This window comes from Lepisosteus platostomus, chromosome 12, assembly GCF_059453375.1.
Source record: "Lepisosteus platostomus isolate fLepPlt1 chromosome 12, fLepPlt1.hap1, whole genome shotgun sequence".
Taxonomy (NCBI): Eukaryota; Metazoa; Chordata; class Actinopteri; order Semionotiformes; family Lepisosteidae; genus Lepisosteus; species Lepisosteus platostomus.
The window spans coordinates 38,398,181-38,418,029 of record NC_142622.1 but is presented as its reverse complement, the minus strand read 5'-3'; the positions used below and the strand labels follow the sequence as shown (position 1 = coordinate 38,418,029).

Sequence of the window (19,849 nt, the reverse complement as noted above, 5' to 3'; positions counted from 1 at the left end):
AATGTGTCATACTTTTGGTCATATTTTTATAGCATTTGCTGATGACACTGCGGTTAAATCAATTTTGCTTTATACTACATAATATGTAACAACAAAAAACAGTTTAAAAAGCTTTACTTTAACTTTTAAGTATTTTTTATTCATTGAGATTAAAATATTTTAGAAACATATACAAAAATGACATGATATGTATATCTAAAATCTAATTTTAATAAACTGAATAAAGTACTGCATAAGAGAGTAAACGTCTTAGTAAAGATGTTAAACACTTTTTTGTGAATCTGTTAAATGAAATGGTTTATTTTTAATTAACATCAGTACTGCTTACAGTACAAGTTAGAAATACGTGTACATACATGCAAGAATGTTAAGACCTATTAACTTTTTTTAATATTGACTTATCTAACCAGTTTTAATTAAAGATATGAACTTAAAAATATGTAATGCATACGTCTTTATATTGTAGTTCAGCAAATGTTAAATCATTTGAATGGGGTGAATACTTTTGCAGGGCCCTGATCATGTGTATCTCTGTGCACTGTGTGAGTATAAAAATCCAATAATACAATAAAAAGAATATTAAGCTATAGTACAAAACATAAGTAACTTCTGTTGCTCTTTTTATACATGCAGTGCCTTCAATACAATGCTTTTACATCTGGCATAAATATACTGGAGCTACTGCATTTGAGCAAAATGATTTTTATTTACAGTATGCAGTGCCTGTTGGGTTATTTAAAGCCTTTGTTACAGTGGCCCCCTCCCCATGCCAAAGATGTGGAAACATCACTGGGCTCCATTAGAAGGCAGCAAAATCGTTTTTTGCTTGTTCTGCAGTGATAACAACTGGAGCACAATGATTCAGCATTAATTGGAAGGAAACAGGCCCATGACAATCTTCAAACCTGTCACAGTATACTGGTCATTATTACCACTAAATGGACATTTGGGCACCATCGTGAGCAATGCAGTCTTCAAGCTCTGTTATCAAATGGGTTACCTGCAAATGTGCAGGGGCAGAAACCTTAGAAATTAATATGAGTAAATCCTGCTCCTGGAGGACCAGTGTGTATTTCTTCACAGCACTAGTATCCAAAGAGCTGGAAGACGTTGAGCTGATTTAGGTTGTTACCAGCTAACCATTTCAGAGTTAAAATGAAAACCTGCAGACATGCTAGTCCTCTGGGATCAAGACTGCCCACCCCTTCTTTAGGGGCAGGTGGTGTGGTGTACTCACCCAGGTCTTTGATTAGAGAAAGTGCCTCCCAAGAAATTAAAGCTCCTCCACCATCATCCATGGCTCCTTGCCCAACATCCCAGCTGTCCAGATGTCCACTGATTAGCACCACCTAAAAACAGGAGCAAAGTTGTCTAAAATGAGGGGACTTCAATAATGAACTCTGCTAACTTTTAATTGTCCATACCTCAGATACTGTAGGTACCCCACCAGCATAGGTAAATAGAGTTACTCCCTTCCAAAACTGAATCTTATTTTATGGCTGGTATGAACTTGTCCTTCTATGTGGACAATTTATAATATGGGCAACAAAAACAAATACAGTAGATAACCACTTGAGTATGAATTTCTTGTAAAATCAAGGTACCACAAACCTATTACACATACCTTGCCTTTACCTTTTAAATAATATAATCAATTTTACTTATAAAATAATAGTGTATAACATCACACATAACACACAACAATGGCAAACACAACAAATTGGTGGTACCAGATTTATTTATTTTAATACAAGTGTGATAGCAGCAGACTTTAAGTCTATGGAAGCAAGACCAGATTTCAGTGGCACATTAATGAAGTTAGAAAAAAAATGAAATGACTGACTGAATGAAAAGACCTGTTCAAGATACTTTAGCTGCCAGCTCAATCATTCAGGCAGCACCAAGCACAGTAAAATAAGTGCTGATAAACACTCCTAAAAACAGGGTGTCTGCATAATGAGCGTAACTCTTTAAATAATCTAGCTTTGCAGTTATCTGCTAATTTCTAGCATTTATATAAACTATTATAATTAAAACTAATACTTAGTATATACAACACAAAAGAAAAAGGGAAATAACCTTACAATGAAAAAGGAGGAGAGAATGTTATTTAAATTAATATTTGTATATGTTTCATATCCTACATTTAATTTAATTAATAACTTTCCTCTTTATTGCAGCATCTTCCATATTGCATTTGCAACCCATATAATATACAGTACATGTAATGTTTCTTTTTTTCTGCTATCTCTATCTCTCAGTAGAATGCCTATAATTAGATATAAAAGAAATATAAATATCACATTATGAAACTCTAATTACAACATACAGTATACGCCAAAAGACAAAGTCTGTGTCTGTAAAAAAAGAAAGGAAAAATATCTTGCCGTTCTGATTTTCTACAGTAACTGCAATACTGAAATGATTGGGTCATGGGTTAATAATAGGAATAATACCGCAATGGTATGAGTGCTTCTGTATGGAATGTTCCATACAGAATTGTCTGCATTAAGCGGTAAGAATGGAATCTTTTACTTTCTGAAGAAACAAAATCTCACATGAATGTTAAACGCATTGATGACTGGGAAAACAAGTCTTGCCTCCTTTATTTGTATTACTATACAAATGGTTAAAATTCAAAATGTAATTAACTTTCATTTTCCAGTTACAAAAAGAAACATATCTTCCAGCTCTAATGCCAAGTCTTTTAAAGCTTCATGTCAATTTAATTTCATTAATAATTTGGTACTAGTGCTATAAATGAATACTACCAATTTACATAAAATAATTTTCTAAATAACATGGGTTACAGTTACAGGAAGGATAATTACTTAATTGTTGTAATCAATTACTTAAGTATACATTATCCTTCAGAGTGCAAAGTAAATTGTCATTAAACTATCCAATCATATGACATTCTACAGTATATCCATTTATTACTATACTATATATGTTTACTAATTACTATATACTGTATATCTTAAAGGACAGTTTAATTTTTAAGCTTTAAGCAGTAAATGTGCATCAGAAATAGAATTCCTACTGAAACTGTGAAAGTGGTGAAGGTGAATGGGGGCTCTATTTAACACAAATATCCCGACATCACTGACATGGAGCCTGCAGTAGTCAGGAGACAGGAGATTTAATGAAGTGCAGATGCAAGCAAGCACACAGGTGAAAGTGAACTGGTATCACAGATATATCTGAAATATATATTTGTAGGTGTTTTCCACATATACAGATTCAGAAAAAAACATTTAAATAGACATGAAAATAACAAAACTAGTCTTAAAAATTCACTATAGGATTTCTGTATGACTTGCTGTGAAAATGAAAACATTACAAGATAAGTATCAGGTATAACTTCCATGAGAATTAACCCAATCTTGATGTTGCTGTGAGATATTATAATGCTATTAAAAAGCTCACAAAAGTAGTGTAATGTTCTCGGGATATGTGTAACCAAAGTGGTTTAACATGACTTCAGATTAAATACAACTGTCTCCTTAAGTATATACTGTACAGTAGGTCTCGATATGTGAACCCTCATAGCCAAATTCTCGTGTAACAACTCCACCCTTATACTGTACCATTGCATAATGTATTACAGTAGTATCGTTAAAAGGCACAAGTAACCCTCCTTTCTAAGATAATTAATGTACTAATGAATTTGCTTTAAGATAATTTAAGATAATTTAAACATTGATAATCTAAAAGAAACAAAAGTAATTAAAACTTACAATCGGTTAAACAACATGAAAGCCAGGCTTCCAGCCTAGTCATGAAAAGGGCAATAGATCTATCAGTAAGCCTGTAAAGTCGTCATTAGCCTTTCATCCCCATGCAGCTGACAGGACCTGGAGTGCTCATTGCAATATAAAAACATGACCATGTTGAGGTGCAAATGCTGGGTAGTGGGTATTTGGGCAGGCAGCAGGGAGAGGCTCAGTCATTAGCTAGATTAGTCTCACGATCGTTGAGCCACTAATGTGAAAGTTGTGGTTAACAACCTTCAGCTCATTTTCAGCCCGCTGTGCTCTTCTCCCATCCAAGAGCCCGTTGCCCAGAATGAATCGTAAATAAGCAATTTTGCTAATGTTAAATTTGCAGATGTGGAGACCCTATTGCATATTAAATTACAAGCCACAACTCACAGTGATACAAACAAAATCAACCAAGAAGATCAAAAAGCTTTTGAAACAAATCAGTGATACAGAAATAAAGAGACACTGATCATGTGAACTTTACTGTTTGATTAAAGTTTATGTCAATTATTAAGAAGAGGAATATGCTCATGCCACCCACACACTATCTCAAAAAGGACACCCTTCTAAATTGAGTGTACAGTGACTTTGAAAGATTTGCACATTTCTGTGTCTGGAATGTGAATCACTGTTCATACATCTACAATATCTTAGTCAGCATACAAAACAAGCCTATTTGGATAAGTGGCACATACTGTACTATAAGGACCCTTTACAGAAAAAAAGGCTTAAACCCTAATATCTTTAGACTTTAGAACTTAAATCTCTATGAAAAACACCGCTGATATCTGGCAATGTGGCACAAAAGTTTGATGATCAGAAAAGATAAAAATTAAATTCACTGGTCTAAAACCCTGATGAAAGTCCAACACAACACATCACCCAGTAAGTACCGCCCCAGATGTCAAGCAAAGATAATGACAGCATCTTGTTATGGGAATGATTCTCATCAGAAAGGAATGGGCAGACTGGGACTGACTGAAATAAATGGATAGCACAAAGTACAGATAAACCTTAGATATAAACATGCATATAGTGTCTGCATAAAGTGGTAAGATTAGAAAGAATAGAGTGATTTCCCTTCAAGTCTTGAATCTATTAAAAATGGTCTGGCTTGATGATGGCAGACTATTAACTATTCTTAATTAACATGTCAGAAGTGCAACACTTTTGTGAGAAAGAATAAGCAAAATTATACCATCACACTATTCACAGCTGTTAGATACAGTACTTATTAGAAAGTATTACTAGCAATAATTCCTGCTAAGGATGTTTCTGTTATGTAATGATTCCAGAATACTTCTGAAATTAGTCATTTTCACTGTGTCCATATAAATGTCTGGCTATAATTCATCCTCCTTGTAACAGTGTTTAGTTTGCTTATTATAGTTTTTTGTGTAATGATGTAAACAAAAAATAATTTCAATGTACATTGTCCATTTGAAAAAAAATATAATTACCTGTAATTTATCTAAATGTGATCCCAATTATTGGCAGGGGTTTTATGGAAAACACTGTATATTATGGATATATTAAAACACTCGAGCAGGAGGAAACAATATGAAACAAGCTCATGGATCTTGTATGAGCCTATTAAAGACCTCAACTCACAGTAGTTTTAAATCCAAGCACTAAGATAAATTCTGTAAAGTACTATATTGAAAAAAATCTATAATGCAGTCAGTAAGAAATCTACCAACATCATTTAGAGCTAGTGTAGCTCAACTGCTATACTGTAGGCTCACTGACTCGCTGACTCTACATTAAGAGTTCATACCACAAAATCAAAATGTTATATAAATGGTCTCAGGAAACCTCTGAATGTGCTCTGAAAATAAAAATAGAAATCTACATCTGTTAACATGCAGAAATCATCAAGTAATGATGTAATAGCTACAGATAAAGCAGAGGCTTTTCCATGGAGAAAATAGCAAATGCTACCTACTGTATAATCCAGTAGAGGTTACTGTAAGGTACTGTAGCTTCCCCACTCCCTACAATAAACCGATTATGGAAGCTTGTCAATTACTGTCTTTTAGAAAGGTTTATTTTACACATTGCTGTTAATGTAGAGATTATTATGATCTGGTTAGCAAATTCGCTTATTCAGGATGACCTACCAAATATACATAATCCATAAAGTCAAAAATAAATTATTCACATACAGCAGAAAATAATAAAAATAACTAGAAAAAAAACTAAAAAGTAAGGTAGCACATGCTCTTTAAGTGTATGTATTTTAAAAAAGTCCATGGAGCAGTAAACAACATGTGGGTAGTAGAATTCACTGAATAACTGTAAAGGACAGTCAAAAAACCAAAGTGCAGTAACAGTGGTAAGAGTTCATAGTAGTGTGAGACACATCATAAAAGCTGACTATACACAAGAGTCTTGAAGGAGACGCTGAAAGGTGGTTTACACAATTTTGATTTCAATGGATGGTTCACTGCACCACTGCGTATCCAGGCCTTGGAACTGGAGAAGTAAAGAGGAGGAACAGACAGCCTGGTGGAGTAGGAGTGGGAAAAGTCAATGGTATACGGAGAGATAAAGGATTGGACACGGACTGGCGCATATTGGTTAAGACAGTGGTAAGCAAAAATGAGTGTTTTGAAATAGATATGTTCAGCAAAAATAAACCGATGGAAGAACTGGAGTAATAGTGTGGCATCAGAGTAACGACAGAAAATGTCAGGCCAGGGGAGGGGAAGAACTAGGAAGGAAAATGGTGGGATAAATGAAGGTCTTCTGAATGAAGACAATATTAAAAAAATATTATCTTCTGTATATGTTAAGATGGTAAAAGGCTTTTTTTACTAATACATTTGTTACCTACAGTATAAGAAGTAACCTTTGGTACTGAAACACACCGACATGAGGAAGGATTACAAGAAAATCTCTGTGGAGTAGTTTGGCCTTTTCTTTAATCAAAAGTAAAAAATGTTACCATTTTACACTTCTCTTCAGTTTTCATCAGCTCTGTACAGTATCTTTTGTTATTTTTGTAGGTTATTTACAGTAATAGAGATAGGATATTGAATGTGTGCACTGCACTTTTGGGGGGTTTTGAGTATGATTTCAGTGATGGAAAAAGGAATGATTGCATCACCCTCATTTGGGCAGTTACTTACTGATAGCTCAAGGCTTTGCCAGATAGTGTGGTAATCCATTTCCAGGAGTAGCATGAGGAGTGGAATGTTTAGATTTTGTTGAGGGCACTAAAAATACTGCATGATGAATAATATCATAAGACAAAAGCAGGATAGACAGGACCATCTGAGATCAGAGTGGAAAAGAGGATAAATACAATTTCCAAGATGACTCTTACAGATAGTACAGGGGTAGAAAATGTGTAACAAGTCTTATGTTATGATTCCTTGTTGACACTTCTGAAGTTCCCTCAAAAAGTCAGCTTCAACCCACTATCTAATCACAGGATTACATTAATAGGTAAGTGTATGCCAATAACTACCAGAACGACTAAATCAAACATCTTTTCAAAGTATTATTTTGTAGCTGTATTTTTCAGTTGTGGGTGTTCAACAACCAACAACAATGAATGACCATTTCCACTTCCTCAATTACTAACACTGTGGCTGTGTTGTGTGTGTTAAGCTGCTGTTCCACTGCAATTTCCCTCACGGGATCAATAAAGTATCTATCTATCTAACAATATGTAAAGATGTCCAATGTTTATATAGTGATATAAATCAGTATTGTACTGAAATTTGGTATTTAAATGACTACGTTTTATAGCAACTTTACAATTGTTTATTACATTTATCTAGATGTTCCTTGTGATTCACAAATCAGATTAAAGGGGTCAATTAGAGACATAAAGTTGTTAATCTCAAATTAATGTCACCAACATGTAAAAGAGATTTAGTTTAAAACACATCTCTGCACACTGGTAGTCCCATGATACTGTACAACACCAGAAAACAATGGGTATAATTTTTCACATCATATGGGAAAAGCAAACAAAGCATTGCTATTGTCAGAGCTCAAGATTGTGTGTAATCACATACATTGCAATTAATGTTTTTTTTAATTTTTTAATGTGTCACAAAACTGTAGTGATTTACCAGTGTAGTGATCTGATTGTCAATTAAATTGGATAGTTTTCAGAATGTCTTACTTCAAGACTTTAAGTAGATCATTCTACTATGACTAAAAATATATATCACTGAGAGGAATATTCACTTGAAAGGCTCAAACAGACAATGGTAGGATTTGGGAAAACATGAGGGCTTGTTAATCAATACTTCAAATCAACAATTTTCTCGTGTACGATATTTTATGCACTGCTTCAATCAGAAGTCAAAGAGGTGATAACGTGGAAACAAGATTTTAACACTGACATTGATAGCACAGCATTTAGAAATGATCAATCAGTCAGTGGCTTGAACCTATCCACTTTGATCCCCAAATGTGGTCCTGTAAACCTTCCCAACTGCTTATTATGCTTATTGACCACAGGACAATTACTGCTTGTGTATAAAGAGGATCGTTACAAAAGGATACCAGTATACTTGTCTGTGGGGAAGTGACACCAATTAACTCTAAGAAATCCAATGTTCCCAATAGGATTTAAAACCGTTGAAATGATAATATTCTGTTTTATTTTAACTGACACTTTTGGAAAGCTCAAAATCACTCAATTTAAGACGATATAAAGTTACAAAGAAATAATTGTTAGTATAAATCGGACATTGAGAAGTTTAAGGTTCTTTTCAATAATTAATGTACATATTTTACATATTTTGAATGAGATTATGCTTGTTATCTTTACCAAAATGAATGTCTGCCACCACATTTTCCAACCCATCAGACATATGTTTGTCACAAACACTTGGTTAATGAAGCTTTCAGTTGTAATTTTATTTGCTCTTATTTATGGACCTTATTTTCATCTGATGTTTGTGAAGTGGGCAAAACCCACTTTCACATGGTAATTTACATATGCAACAAAATTCCTTAAGCTTTGATAATTGCTTCCTGTCACTCTGAGGAAAGAGGAATGGCATTCTTACTCAAAAACTTAAATCACCACTTGAAAGCCCCAGAGTTGTTTTATTTATATGCTTTCAGAAAAAAATGTTAAAGTAAAAAAAAAAAAAACATTAGATGGGCCAATTCAAATATTATTTCCAAGCACTTTCCAGTGCTTGTTTTTTTATTGCCACAAAAATAAATTATTCCAAAAATGGGAAAAAAGACATACAGAGCTCAACATTTCTTCAAAAAGTGGCCTATCTCTTATAGCCATCTACTTACCACAAATAGGTCTATGCTAATACACGTCATGCTGGCTGGCACTGTAGCTTCCTATATTATAGACATGTGGTTTTTCTGTCACACAAGAAACCAGAGACGCTATTCAAAAAATATAGAGAAGAGAGCAGCAGAGAGATGCAGACTGACTGACTTTGACTTTGAATCTAATTTTGAAACAACTGACTTTGCAAAAAATATTAATACTAATTTTACAGTTCGTATGTTTTTTTTTTTACTTTATCTGATGCACAATTGGTGTTGTCCATCATTTTAATGTTATCTATTAACTGAAGAGTGAATGCTTTTCAGTTAATGGATATTATTAAAATGACAGACTTACAGACTTGCTTTCTATGTAAATATAGAATTTGAACAGCATACAGCAAGGTGTTCCTATTTTACAAACTGTTTTCTAGTCCACCATGAAAATGAACAAAAACCTAGGGCTTACTCTGGGTATAAGACAAAGCAAATTTCAGTGGGTAACGTTGCATTTGTGAAAAGAACGTCATTCTCTTAGGATTCGATATAATGTCCCATCTTATTTTTCTTTCACTGATTTTTCTCTCTCCAATTCTGTCTTCAATAGCACAATTCAATTTTTAGTTGGCAACATTCTTGCAAGATTTATTATTACTACTACTATTGGGCTTTTTAGAATTTTAGAGAAATTTAATTTGTCTAGACAGTCATTGGCATGACTGCTGATGTCTCTCTCAGTACAATTTTTGGCTTTTCTTCTATTCTATACCTGTATTTGCCTCTACAAAATCCCGACATTACCACTTTTTGTGCCTTTTTACAGTTTCTGTGAAAAGCCATGCTTTGATGCTAATTTTTTTTATTGTTTTTTTTAATATTACCTATTTAGTATGCCTCAATTCAACCTACAGTAACATTCAAATATTCAGTCTCTTACTCTTATTTTAATTAAGAAATCTTACAAAATTAAAATGTGCAGCAATCACAAGAATATTGTTTATTCATTAGGTTTCTCACACACACCACCTTCATCTATTATAACTAAGTTGTATTTCCAAGTAAGAGCATTTACAGTACATTTAGCAATACTTCAGTAATTGAACAAAACTAAAACCACCCAGTTTTCCATTTGTGTCTGTCCATGTTTGTCATATAAGAGTCTGAAAACTGTAAGAAGTAACAAATTTAAGATTTTGTCTCCCTCATCTAAATTCTTTTGAATTTGAAGAACATATTTTGCCATGTGTCTTTGTCTAAATTTACTCCTAGTACTGGTACAAACAAAGATGACACCAAACGTGTTAGATTATGTTTATTTAGAATTACGACATGCATGCTTTGTCTGAAATATTAAGGCTTTCAAACTGACCCAAGGAAAGCAGTAATCACTTTTTATTTTAATATTTCCCAAGAAATAATGAATGGCACAGTATACATTTTCTGATGCCTAGTATTAAATGATGGCTGACTCAGAAACATAACACACAACTTAAAGGCAAACAGATGCAGGAGCCATGAGGTGGTAACTAGCAAACTCCATCTTATAAAATAGAAAAAAGGCAAAAAACTTTTCCAAAGCCTCAAAACTAAAAGGCTGTGAAACCCCCCACCCCACTATCACCACCACTTCATCCCCTTTCACAAGCCCTACCTTTAATCGTGCCTACAAGGTTATTTCATCCAGATCATAATCTTTTTTCAGCTCCTTCCTCTGGGATAACACTTTAAATCGATCTTTTCAAGAACCACCCGCTTCAACCTCATCTTCTTTCCCACTGCCATACGAAGTTTCGACTCTCTGCCTTCAGCTACTGTATTTAGCCTCTCCTGAGCTTCTCTTTTACAATCCTGTTTGCCGAATGTAAGGTTAATGTTTGCGTGCAGTATGCATGTGATTGTGTTTTGCCTGTCTCTTCATTTCAATTTGTATTTGCTTTTTAATTTAGTGTTGAATGTCTGCTTCTGCAGTCTGCTCTTGCTGTACCGAAAGCAAACTGCACCAACAATTGTTGTGTGGCAAAAAATAATAATTTAATTCAATTAAATCAAAATATTTTCTGAACAAGCAACAACATTAAAGGATATAAACAGAGTATATGATTCGCCGTGTTTTGATATTAAGAAATCATTTGGTCAAGTTCCTCATTACAGATTAATTATTAAACTGTGGATGGCATAAATTCAAGGTATGCATCTTCATAAAAATCAGTACAAATAAGAGGTGAACTGTAATTTGTGGAGAACCACAGGATTGTGTATTACGATCTACCTATTAGTCAAATTTGCAGATAATACCAAAGAAGGAAGATACCACTTTGTAGATGCTGTGAAGAAAATTCAAAAACAGTTGCACAAAATTCAGACACCTGTAAGATGATGTGCATATTTATTATGTAGATATACTGTACATGCAGAGTGTTGAAAGAAAACTGCAAATCCTGCAAATGTAGAATTAAACAGGGATGCTATTTCAAAGCTATATAATAAACTATTAAGGTCTTACTTAGAATATCATGTAAAATATTGTTCATTTTGATCATCATTTTACAAATTAAATATTGCTGTTCTGGAATCACTTCAAAGAATGACCTGATACATAAATAAAGGAAAGTCCTATTCTGAGGAGAAAAGAAAGTGATAATCTGTTGTCTTGATTAGAGAAAGCTGCCATTGGATCTGATTTGAATATTTTAAAATTTGGAAGTTATTAACAAAGTAATTAGAGTACTTCAGGATAAAAAGAAAAACACTAACCAGAAGATACAAGGGTTAGCTATGATTTTAAACTGCATTTAAAATAGAGTTCTGGAATCACATTCTCGCACAGAGCATTTTAGGCATCCTTAGTTACCCAACCTCGTTGTCGACAACCTTGTTTTGTTCATGCAACAGCTGAATGAGATCCTTGGCAACAAATTACAACTAGCAATAGATGAGCTACCTGAACCAAATAGCTACTGAACCTCTGTAGTCACATTTCTTATTATCATAACTTAGCATGGTACAAGAGCTTTTCTTCCCATGTTAATTAAAAAAATTATAATAAACATATTTTCATGTAAGAGAATTCTGCTCATATTGCCATATCATCCTTGAAAACACTGAACATGTTTGGAAAGCAAAGGCTATAATTCTTGTATTTATGCCAAGGTTTTATCTGCAACACCACTGCAGAAAATAACAATATACAGTATACTGTGCATGTCCTGCGTTGTGTGAAAGGTCATTTTTTGTTTTATTTCCCACACAATTCTTATAATCTTTTTTGGCTGGAGCATTTTCCATTTTAAATTTGTTTTAATTTTATTTCTTTTCATTTTCAGTGAACATGAAAGGTGAGGATTATTTGTAAGGGACACACATTCCCCAGATATGAAGGCCATATCTGTATTGTGCTTAGCTGAGCAGCGAACTGTAAAACCCAACGATGTGATGCAAAGACAGAAAAATATGGCTCAGGATGTACAGTACCTGAGCAGTTGATGAGCTCAAAGGGTTCTACACTTTATGCAGTTACTGACTCAATAAGAGTATGAAACTAAATACTGAATTTACATTCTGAATGTAAAGGTGTCAATAGTTCTTGTCATTTGAAATCACAACTTTTATTTAAAAAATAATAATAATTTTGTTCCAGTATGAATGTATGTAAAAAAGTATGTATTGAATTACCAAGAAATAAAATATACTGTACATTGTATTGTATTAAACAGTGTGCAAAAACTTAACTTAACAAGACACATAATAAGTTAAAAGACCTCTGCTTGTGTGATTTACGTGATTTCACAAAACATCCATGTAAAGAAACGGAATATATGTAAGGTCTCTCAGTCAATTATTGAATTTCAAGCACAGCTTCAATCATGAAGACAATGGAGGCTTTCAAACAATTCAGGAATAAAGTTGTATAAAGGCATAAGAGAAGTGTATGTATACATTTCAGAGACCTTTAGTATCCTCTTGAGCACAGTGAAGTCACTCATTAAGAAGTGGAAGGACCCTGACACTACAGGCTGTCCCTCCAAACCAAAAAGCCAAGCAATGAGGAAACTGGTTCAGGATGCCACCCCTAGACAAAGGAAGAATTTTAAAGAGTTAGAGTTCCATTAGAAGTGGCAAAGTACTGGCAAATCCTAGAGCAAAACCTAGAGCAGTCAAAATCCTGACTTGAATCCGTGGAAACACTCACAAACTTCTGTCTATAAGCAATCCCCATCAATATATGAGATCTTGAGAAAATACTCAAAAAAACAATGAGCGAAAAGTGCACCAAGCCAGTGTACAGCCAGAGACGTACCAAAAAACATTTGTGTCTGTAATTTCTCTCAAAGGTGCTTCCAACAATAATTCAACTCACAGATCTGAATACTTTCTGTACACAATACACACCGGATTCCTGTTTTTTTCTGTAAAATTTCAACTTACATTTTTTGTAACCAAACCAGCCCTTAGAATTCTTAAGTGTAAGTATTCAGGTTTGAAATGAAATATTACATTTAAAAAATGTTGGATGATTTTAAAGTTTCACAAAATGTGAAGGCACTGTATCAACTGCTAGTACAATCCAGGGATGGGACATTATCAGAAAAACCACTGTGTTCATCAAGCCTCTGTTCCGTCTATTTTATCTAAGCGAGAGGAGGCAGCAATCCAATGAAGTTTTTCTTTTTTATTGTTCACCTTGACTGGAAGCCAGTCTGACATCACAATATGAATGTAAGTATTCTTGTGCATCTGTAGATTCATGATCGAGATAATGAGTCTGTAGGTCCTGTAGAACAAAGGACAGCATTGATTCATGCCACAAGGAGAGAATCACACCCCCTTTTATTTTTACTAGTATAGTTTTCTTTGCTTTTCACCAAAAACTATTAATGCTTTTTATTACTACTAAGGATTCAAAGGATTTGCCTCAAAGGACTACAGATTGCTGGTGATATGCAATTTATATTTATTTCCATCTATCTAAGCCTCTTTTAATGGCTGACTGACAACACTTCCAAAGCACCACACACCACACAGGACTTTTTTCAACATTTTTGCTCACAGTTTTATATAGCTCTGTCAAGTGGAACACTTTAACACTCCTGATTATTTCCACCGTGTCTGATAACGCCTGCCAGAATTTCTTTCTGTACATAGTGCACGTGCATATTATGCAAAAAGTACATGTGCTTTCCTAATAAAGTCAATAGGCTGTCTGGCCTAAATATTTATTAGACTGCTGGATACATTAAACATCCTTCTTAACTCTAACATCTGGTTTTCCCAAAAAATGTTATTCCTTTTTTGCATTTCAACAGATTTTGAAAAAAACACAGAAAATCAAGCTGATGTTTTGGTGCAATACTCTGAAAACATTATTGTAATAAATCAGTTTTATAATTTTTTAGATCCAAAAACATTTAAAGGAGTGTTTTATACATAACATTTTCACTTATTACATTTATTCTATGTGACGGCTGGATATTCTTTAATGTTTATATTACAATAGTTTGTATATATAATAAATGAAATGCATACATTTTGTATTTAACCAAGTCAAATACATTCATGTCCAATTTGTCATGAACAGAAATCTGTACACATTATACTGTTTTCCACTGAAGTCTCCTTGCCTCCCACCACTGGGCATCAAATCATTCATACATAATCAAGAAGCTGCTTACTCCTGGATATGAGTCACAGTAACATGGAACTTATCTCAAACTCATAGGGAGTAAAGTAGGACTAAACTGTTAAAGTAACTGTTTGTGTCAAGGTATAGGTACTGTAATTTTGATGCACTACTGCTAGGGCATAAGAGAAAACCACTGTTTTCCAGACTAATCACAGGAAAAACTGCCACATCAAGGCACTGTTGATATTTATTTTCAACTACACATTTGTTGTTGTTGCATTAAGTACAATAGGTAGACACGAAGGAAACAATATACTGAATTACACTGACAGATCTGGTCTATTATATTCAAAGAACTGGAGTGTACTGTATAAATTGTTCTTGTGAACAGCTCCTGGAAAGTGTAACTGATTTTTTATTTTATTTTCAACAGCATAATGTACAGGAACACAAATAAAGACAAGTACAAAATCACAGAAGCATAAATAATAATTATTCAAGAAAAGAAACATTTTAGATAATTATATATTGCAGAGCTTGGAAAATAATGTTTCTGGCTGCAAAATGTAACGACAGATTTTAAATGTTTTTTAAACAGGGTTTTTTTTACGCTGAGAGATGTACCCAAAGCTGTTTCAGACTGAAACAGTATCTAAACCTTTCTTAAATTCCACAGTTACACATGCGCATGCTACTGTGGATGGGAATTCCAATGAAACAGTTGATTTGTTGAAGACTGATACAGTATGTAACAGTTCCACTCACATGGCCTTAACAAGAATATACAGCTTCCCATTTTTCCCTACCACATGTTCTGGACTTTTCTTACCATACTCTTGTGGAGCCATATGTCTTATGCTCTCTGTTTATATAAGTGCATGAAAGCTCTCCCAATGGCTATGCAGGTCTTATAGTGAAAGGCATTCGGAATTGTCAGTCACCACCCAAAAAAAAAGCACAGCACGTTTTATGTCATAAAGAGGTTTAATGAAAATCTAGAGAATAATGGTGTATTATTTCTATTATATTATTTCAATGACACAATGAATAATAACTAATTTGAAATATAAAAAGAGGATATGAAATATTCCAAAATGCTTGACATAACATTCAAAACAATTTTACAGTAAACATACTTAACATCAATTCCTGTTGAAATAATTTAAGTAAGGCATTCCTCACAGCAGTTGTGTTCCATAATCATCTTATCCGTAAGTTCTAGTATGGCTGATGAAACCAATCTACTGTAGCAGAGATGGGCTCTGCTGCAGTCTGAGCACGTGTACAGTACTGTATATGAGCATGCTGTAGTTTCAGCATGAGTATGTGCATAGCATGACTGGTTCTCAGTTGTTGAGCTGGTCCAGAACAATGCTGTTTCACCTGTTTCTTACCTCTAGATCTACTGCTGTCACTGTATACTGGATTTCTTTGTACAGTAAGTGCTGGGTTGGTTGCAGAAAGGTCTTCCTTCATATAAGGAAGTCTTGGGCAATAGTCTCCCACAAGGTGGAGTCAATGTTTCACATCTTCACATTCACCTTTAAAATAGCTTTGAGATGCTTTCTCTACCCTTCTGAGCTCAGAGACAAAGTCTGGAGCTGGACATCTCAAGGAAAGAGTCGATTTCAGATGACCGTTGACTTGATGCCAATTGTGATGACTTGTAGAGGACACTATTATTAGTTTGTTTGTCTTCTGGTTGGATTCAGGCAATATGGATTATAATTCTACAGCATCTGGAGGTGTCGCCTGTATCTCACTGTGTTGTCCAAATCTCAGCTCCAAAGAGTGGGGAGGGATCATCAGTTTCTGAGGTGATATAGTCACCAATAATTGTATTTTATGAAAACCCACTCAACTCTTATTTTTGCCCTTTCACACATTACAATGGCTCTTCTGATTAGTGAAGTGACTACCACTGCTTTATCAAAAACACTGCTGCATTCAAAGCACCTTGGCTTTATATGAAAGTGGACTAATTCAGGACTTCTATCCATAAGAGTGTTCAGATTGAGCAATCAGGTTTTAAAATATTTGTTTTAAAAATGTTTACAAATGGCAGCATGGTGGCACAATGGTTAGCATTGCTGGCTCTCAGCACTGAGCCCAGGGTTCATTTCCAGAGCTGATGTGCTACAGTATCTGTGTAGAGGTTGTACAGTATGTTCAGCCTGTGCTTGTGTTAGTTTTCGATAGTTGCTCCAGTTTCATCTCACAGTCCAAAGACATACTGGTAGGTTAACTGGCTTCTGGGAAAACTGACCCTGATGTGAGTGTGTGCATGTCTGTGTATGACCTGCAGTGGACTGGCATCTCATCCAGGGTGTACCCCTCCTCACAACCATTGCTTGTCAAGATAGGCTCCAGCTGCCCCATGACCCTGAATTGGATGAAGCACTTAGAAAATGGATGGATGTTTACACACCACTGGTAATTCAACGAGATGGGACATCATTGGAAGCTGCAAATGTTTTTGCAGGCGCTATATATGATCATATTTAATTTCTTCCCCCTGTACTCTCTGCCTCTGGTCTCTTGATGCTTGTTTAAAAGAACCAGCAGTGGACTATGTTACCAATTAGCAACTGGCTCATCTCAGATTTTCATAAAACCTTTGTGTCTCAATTGAGTCTGAAAGTTATCCTTAGCCTTCCAAATGTACACACAATCCAACCTGTAGGTTCGTTGAGTAAATGAGGTAAATTAGAAGCATAACACCTTTTATACTTTTCTGTACAAATGCACACTAATCTTTTGTATAAGTGAATGATTTAAAGTATTTTTCTCCTCCTGCTAGGAGTTAGGTAAAATCTCCATAATTGGAGATGTGAATGGCCCCATAATTTAAAATACCAATTTAAATAAAGAAATACATACCATGTCATTAGCGCTGGAAATGCAGATCAGCTCTTTCACTCTTTTTTCTTGTAAAATAGTACATGGGAAATACAAATAATGAAGCTAATCACAGAAAAATGCCTATTAAATGCAATCAGCCTTTTAAAAATGGTACTGTATGCTTGTGGAACAGAGATTGTGAGATAGTGTAGCCATGGCTTCTGAACAGTCTAATGTGAACAAGATAATATACATATACTGCATGGAAATAAATGACAGCAAACATACAGGACACTTGAGCTTCCCTATTTTCTCTCTATATACTGTATGTACTTTACTGGATCTACAGGATTCTGACAGACTCTAGACGGTGTGTCTCTCTAGTTGCAGAGAATACCAGAAGAACAAAATAATATAAGCAAGGATAAGAAGAAGAGGATGACAGTAGACACATAATGTGGTTGGGAAGAAGTTATTGATCCAAGCAGCTCATCAAAGATGTTTATAGAAAGACCCCAGGTCATTAACATCCACAACATGGATTTGTAGTTAACCAGATATTAATGCAAGTGACTGTATTATCAATAGAATATTGATACCATTTAATTTTTTTCTTCCTTACTTCAAAGTTAAAAACATATTGTAAAGCAGATTATATTGTTTAATCCACATTGAAACAGGGAGAACATACAAACTCCACATAGATAGCACGCCAGGTCTGGAATTGGACCCAGGGCCCAAATAATGCTAACCACTGCGCCACCATGCCACCCACGCTAGATATCATTAATGGAATTTTAAAAAACTGTATGAAGAATGCAATTAGCAACAGTTCTGCTAAATTATCCAAATTATCAAAGCACAGGGAAGTAATTTTCTTTTCCCCCCAAAAAAAATGCATGCCTAGTTAACATTGTTCTATTCTTGATTGCCTGTTTATTGAAAATTTGATATAACCATCTGAAACTTTTGCTTTTTTCCATTATTTTAAGTGGATATAATGAATGGCTCAAATGAATTCAGTATGTTAGACTTTAATTTGCCACAGACTGTTTTACAGATACTGTAATGTGCTGTAGTTTTGGATATTTTTTTAAAGCCACCTTAGACGAGTAACATTGGGGAGATGGTTTCACCTTTTAATACTTTGAAGTCTTTTTAGAAAAGCTGCTAGACAATAAATGAACTCATGACATATGTTTGGCTTAGATATGACTGCTGTTGTGGATAGATTTGAGAGGCTTAAGAGCTACAGAGCAATTGAGTAGAGAATTGCCTCCTCATCTGTCCATTCCTCCACCCACCAAGCTATCAAAGCAGTTAATGTTTCCAGTCTCATGACTGAAGATCATTCTTGTATCAGCTGGTCAAAATGTCATTTTATAATTAGAAGAAAAAACCTGTATCAAACTCAATTTACTTTACTGTATGTTTGTGTTTAGTTAAAATTAAAGGTTCCATTTACACTGGGATCTAATACTTTTCAAGAATTATTCTCTAAGCATTGAGCTTAGTCCAGTAATTTTTTCCATTTTTGTATTCCACAAGAAATTAAGTTTGTGATGTTCAATAATGCCTATGCTAAGATACTAATCTATTTGCTTAGGAATGTCATTTACAGTATAAGTGATTAAATATTTGTCATCAAATGCCCATGAAAAGCAGTATCAGACTATGAAAGAAGAAAGTACACCTTTATATGCACAGATCATGAATAAGACATTCTCTGCACTTTGGATCCAGGAGAATTGTTTTTTAAATAAACAAATGTGACCCATAAGATTAATATCCCCATTCACGCAAACTTCAAACTAAAATATTGTCAATAGCTTAAAAATATTAAAGAGATATGCTTTACTGTACACCCACATTATAGTTCTTCATAGATTTTTGCTTCATACAATGCAAGTGAATTGCAGCACTTTAGGTTTTTCTAAAACAAAATTAAGAACAAATAAGGATTCTAAAAGTTATATAATATCTCAAGCACAAAAGCACATCTCAATCAGGAAAATGAAGTCTAAAAAATATTTTATTTTATATTTTAAGTATTGAAGATGTAGCTTAGGCTGTTTTTTGAAGGGGGCAGGTTACATGTTAAATACACACCATGAATGATTTAACCTTTCTGGCTATTCTACAGTAAATTCAATAACATTAAAAAAGCACCATGTTTCCCCCTAACTCTTAAAACATTAACTTGTATGATTTGATGAAAGCTTATGATAAATCTGATGATGAAAAGGTAAGAAATCACGTCGCACACTGTCTTACTTCATGAGTAGGATAATCATGATAAAGAGTGAGACAGAAAATGTACTGTATAGTAATAAAATCTACAATTGTAGGTTTGCAAGCACAAATA

The 19,849-nt window shown here is 34.3% G+C and overlaps 1 protein-coding gene and 1 long non-coding RNA gene across 2 annotated transcripts in view; one reads left to right on the top strand and one right to left on the bottom strand.

Moving 5' to 3' along the window:
• LOC148651513 (carboxypeptidase Q-like) overlaps positions 1 to 19,849 on the bottom strand; it is a 141,306-nt gene that overhangs the window by 37,589 nt on the left and 83,868 nt on the right. The window contains exon 5 of the mRNA XM_088601879.1: positions 1,238 to 1,349. Coding sequence (XP_088458005.1) covers positions 1,238 to 1,349 — 112 coding nt within the window. The remainder of the gene's footprint in view (positions 1 to 1,237; positions 1,350 to 19,849) is intronic.
• The window catches only part of LOC148651514 (uncharacterized), a 49,826-nt gene that overhangs the window by 2,464 nt on the left and 27,513 nt on the right, over positions 1 to 19,849 (top strand). The gene's annotated exons all lie outside the window — the stretch shown is intronic.